This window comes from Porcisia hertigi, chromosome 9 (assembly GCF_017918235.1).
Source record: "Porcisia hertigi strain C119 chromosome 9, whole genome shotgun sequence".
NCBI lineage: Eukaryota > Euglenozoa > Kinetoplastea > Trypanosomatida > Trypanosomatidae > Porcisia > Porcisia hertigi.
This window is the reverse complement of record NC_090568.1, coordinates 594,365-599,224: the sequence shown is the minus strand read 5'-3', so window position 1 is coordinate 599,224 and position 4,860 is coordinate 594,365. Positions and strand designations below refer to the sequence as shown.

At 55.9% G+C, this 4,860-nt stretch overlaps 2 protein-coding genes across 2 annotated transcripts; both read left to right on the top strand.

Moving 5' to 3' along the window:
- Nucleotides 1-58: 58 nt before the first annotated feature.
- Nucleotides 59-757, top strand: JKF63_06953 (uncharacterized protein; the record flags this gene model as incomplete). Its single annotated transcript, XM_067902900.1, has 1 exon — nucleotides 59-757. The coding sequence occupies one exon, from the start codon at nucleotides 59-61 to the stop codon at nucleotides 755-757; it is 699 nt and encodes a 232-aa protein (XP_067759259.1).
- Nucleotides 758-1,827: 1,070 nt separating this feature from the next.
- JKF63_06952 (uncharacterized protein) lies at nucleotides 1,828-4,023 on the top strand (the record flags this gene model as incomplete). Its single annotated transcript, XM_067902899.1, has 1 exon — nucleotides 1,828-4,023. The coding sequence occupies one exon, from the start codon at nucleotides 1,828-1,830 to the stop codon at nucleotides 4,021-4,023; it is 2,196 nt and encodes a 731-aa protein (XP_067759258.1).
- Between the last annotated feature and the right edge of the window lie 837 nt (nucleotides 4,024-4,860).

Below are 4,860 nucleotides of genomic sequence, written 5' to 3'. Positions count from 1 at the left end.
CTCCCCTCCCCCTCCCCCACCCCACCCCACCCCCACACACACACACAATAGGATCAACATGGCGTCCCTTGAGCACGATGCGTCTGACAGAAACGTATTAGATTTTGACACGTACGAGGAGTACTTGGATGAACAAGTCACATGCGATGACCTTTTTTATCTTGAGGACCAGGATGCCGCGCGAAAGATTGTGGAGTTGGGATACAAAGGCAAGGATGTGCTCAGCCGGGAAGAATTCGAGGCCGCGCAGCAGCTCGCTCGCACGGGGCAGCTTAAGCGACGCGAGAGCACCGAGGTTATCACGCACGCTGGCAAGGATGTGAGTGACAGCCCACTGCTGACGGCGCTTGCCAAGCGCGAGGAGCTCGTGCGCACGGGAAAGCTGGCGACGGTGCTATTTCTGCGCGATCACGTAAATGGGCAAGAGGTGTCTGCCTACATCGACTACGGTCACCGGCTGCGCAGCGAAGACTTTGAGGTTTACTTCAAGCGGGAGAAAAAACTGTTGCCGAGACGGAGTGATCTGAGCTACTACAACTGGAAGACACACACACTCTTCTACAATAACAGCCCTACTTTCCAGGTGCTCGCCGACAGTTCACTGGGGCTCGTCATGAAGCATAAGCGCGACCGCAAGGCCATCCACGTAGATCCGAACGCTTTATCACCCGGTGAGCACTGTAGTCGAACCGTTGTGCCCTGTAAAGACTACCTGCAAGTTGTTATCTATGACCATGTGACACGGCGCAAGAACTAGGTGGTCTATGAACGAAGTAGTCCCTCCCACCCCTCAAAAAAAAAGTGTGTGTGTGTGTGTGTGTGAGGGAGAGAGAGGGGGGCACACGCACAGGTTGCTGTGCCCCCCCCCCCCCACTTCAATGGAGAAACGTCCCTCTGCTTTTTATAACAATCCTCCTCCCTTCCCTTCCCCGACGCGCACACACACACACACACACTCCTCTGCTACTGTTGCTTCTGCTGGTTGTTGAGGTTAACTGGTGTGGAGGGGATGAGTGTATCTGCGCTATCTCCATAGTGTATATACACGATACGTGCTTTGCCGATATATATACATATATACATGTGTATATACACATATACATATGTGTGTGTGTGTGTGTGTGTATGTGTGTGTGTGTGTAACGGCAGTGGTAATGGGAATGGAAGAGCACACACTGCTAAGATTTATCCGATGTTCATTAACACCACAGCCCCCTCCCCCTCCCCCCAAGAAAACAACAACAACGAACACGTATTGCCCCCGCGCCTCTCCCCCCCTCCCCGGTGCGAATCAGCAAAAAAAAACGCATTTTTCTAAGTGCACATGTACGCTCTCGTGACAAATCACGTGAGGTGTCTCACAGCAACAAAAAATAAACGGAAGGAGCCCGCAGCCTTTCTCGTCTTTTTCCCCCTTCTCCCTTCTCTCTCTCTCCTCCGCCCCCGCCCCGACTGGGTCCGACGCACGTTCATTGCTGCCTTTTCTGATTCATTGCTCGTCAAACGATATCATCGTCACCACCACCGCCAGCACAGCCATAGACTCACTCACCCTCGTCTCCTCCCCATCCCCTCCCTCTCCCCCTCTCCCCCTCTCTCCCCTCTCACTCCTATCGATCGCTGTAATATATCCCCCCTCCCTCCCCCCACCAGAGTAACCCACACCTGTTCCCAGCAACTATCATCCCTCCCGTCATACCGCCGTAAGCCTTTCGCGCTTCACACACACAGACAGACAGACAGACACACACACACACACATACACAGACAGGCGCACACAGGCAAAGCCTTCGCGCCCCTCCTTCCCCCACCCCCTATTATTTTCCGATGTCGTCAGACAATGTCAGCACTGGCGTCTCGAAGCCGCCCGTCGCCATCAAGAAGCCTCACCGTGTCACATTTGGCTATGTGAAGGGTGAGGACCGCGGCCCGAACCCGATGAACCCGCCGCGCTTTCGGGAGGACCCGTATTTTTGGATGCGCGACGACAAACGCAAGGACCCAGCCGTGATTGAGCATCTCAATAAAGAAAAGGCCTACTTTGAGGCGTGCAGCGCCGACACAGCGCAGTTGCGCGATGACATCTACACGGAGCATATTTCCCACATTCAGGAAGACGACACATCCGCCGCGTACGTGGATGGCCCGTACCGCTACTACACCCGCGAGGTGAAGGGTAAGTCGTACAAGCTGTATTGCCGCGTCTCCAAAGACAAGACGCCCGGTGATGCCGCAGCAGAACAGGTCATCATCGATGTGAACGAGGTTGCTGAAGGTCAGCCGTTCTGTGATGTTATGGACGTGGAGGTGGCGGCACCGGCACACGACCTCGTGGCCTTCTCTGTGGACATGAGCGGTAACGAAGTGTACTCCATCAAGTTCAAGAGGCTATCCGACCCGCACGCGAACATTGTGGACACGTTGTGCGGCACCAATGGCGAGATCGTCTGGGGCCCAGATCACACCTCTCTCTTTTACTTGACCAAGGATGAGACGCTGCGCGACAACAAGGTGTGGCGCCACATTATGGGACAGCCACAATCCGAGGATGTCTGCCTTTATACTGAAGATAACCCACTCTTCAGCGCTTTTATATACAAGTCCGCAGACAAGAACACACTCTGCATCGGCTCACAGTCGTCGGAGACGACGGAGATGCACCTCCTCGATTTGCGCAAGGGCAACAGCTGCACAACGCTCGAGATTGTGCGGCCGCGCGAGAAGGGTGTACGCTACGATGTGCATATGCATGACGCCGAACATCTTATCATCCTCACCAACGAGGGAGGAGCGGTGAACCACAAGCTTGTCATGGCGCTGCGCGAGCAGCCAAGCGACTGGTCTAACGTATTGGTGGGTCACCGCGAGGAGGTGTTCATGGAGAACATCGCTGTGCGCGCTCGGTACCTCGTCGTGGCAGGTCGCCGCGCCGGCCTGACGCGTCTCTGGACGATGATGGTGGACCCAAAAGATGGCGTCTTCAAAGCCGACGTCGGGCTGCGTGAGGTGGAGATGGAGGAGCCGGTCTTCACGGTGCACCTCGTGGAGTCGCAGATGGTCGAGTTTGAAGAGCCGACATTCCGCATGGAGTACTCATCCTTTGCCACACCAAACACCTGGTTTGACGTCAGCCCACAGGATCACTCTCGCACCGTGGTGAAGGTGCGCGAGGTCGGCGGTGGTTTTGATGCTGGCAATTACAAGGTTGAACGCCGCTTCGCCACCGCGCCGGATCGGACTCAGATCCCACTCTCGATTGTGTATCACAAGGACCTCGATGTGAGTCGGCCCCAGCCGTGCATGCTTTACGGATACGGCAGCTACGGCCTCTGTGTAGATCCCCAGTTCAACATCAAGTACCTCCCTTACTGTGATCGTGGCATGATATATGTCGTGGCTCACATCCGCGGCGGCAGTGAGATGGGCCGTGCGTGGTACGAGATCGGCGCCAAGTACCTCACGAAGCGCAACACCTTTTCGGACTTCATCGCTGCAGCCGAGTATTTGGTGGACGCAGGGATGACGACGCCGTCGCAGCTGGCCTGTGAGGGGCGTAGCGCCGGCGGTCTGCTCATTGGTGCAGTGCTGAACATGCGCCCTGATCTCTTCAAAGCGGCCCTCACCGGCGTTCCATTTGTGGATGTCATGACGACCATGTGCGACCCCAGCATTCCTCTTACCACCGGTGAGTGGGAGGAGTGGGGCAACCCGAACGAGTACAAGTACTTCGACTACATGCTGAGCTACAGCCCCATGGACAACATTCGCGCACAGGATTATCCAAACATAATGATACAGTCCGGCCTTCATGACCCCCGTGTTGCCTACTGGGAGCCAGCCAAGTGGGTGAGCAAGCTGCGTGAGTATAAAACAGACAACAACGAGATACTGTTGAACATGGACATGGAATCTGGGCACTTCTCCGCTAAGGACCGCTACAAGTTTTGGAGGGAGTCCGCGATCCAACAAGCGTTTGTGTGCAAGCACCTCAAGAGCACCGTGCGCATGCTGGCTCGCAAGTAAAAGATCATACATATCGGTGACAAGGGAGGGGCGGGCGGGGGGGGGGGTGCAGGTTGTGTGTGTGTGTGTGTGGATGTATACACGTATTTGACCGTCTGCCCATATGTCGATCTGTACGTGCTGGAGACAGGCCTTGATGGGTGGGGGACAGACGACAGGCTCTCGCTCACTTTACTGCACCCCCCCCCAAATCCTCGGCGTTTCCTCCTCTTCTCCCTCCTCCCCCCCACGCCAGCAGCAGTGCGTCCACTATTGGACTCTGCCTAACTTCTTTGGTTGTCCTCCACCACCTTTGCCGGGCTCCCTTCTTCGGAACGTTTAAACGAGGTGGCGGGATTGAGGAAGACAGTCAACGGATAGTGGGGTTAGCCAGGGGGAGAGGGGAGGGGGGATACTCTATGCATCTGCTCAACTCGCCCGCTCCCCCGTCCCCCGCCCCTCCCCGCCCTCGCCCCTTCACACGCACGCACACGCAGGCGGGAGGAGGGAGCGGATGCATAAAAAAACTATGCGAATGTTTACCTTTTGTCTCCATTGGTCTCTCTGTGTGTGTGTGTGTCGGTCTGTGGAGAGCAGGATGGGGAGAAAAAGGGTGGGGTGTGGCACGCAGATAGACACACAGAGATGGGAGCCTAGTACGCATGGACAAGGATGTGTCCTATCTCACAGGCGCCCGCCTCCTCCCCCCCCACGCTTATCTTGAGAGATGTGCTGATCTTTCCCTTCCTTCCCCATCCATCATATCGGAGCCCCTCCCCAGTAGCCACCTTGTAATCAAAAAATTTTTTTTTTGCTTGAACAGCACAGGTGGTCTCCGCGATCCCCAAACAGCTAAAG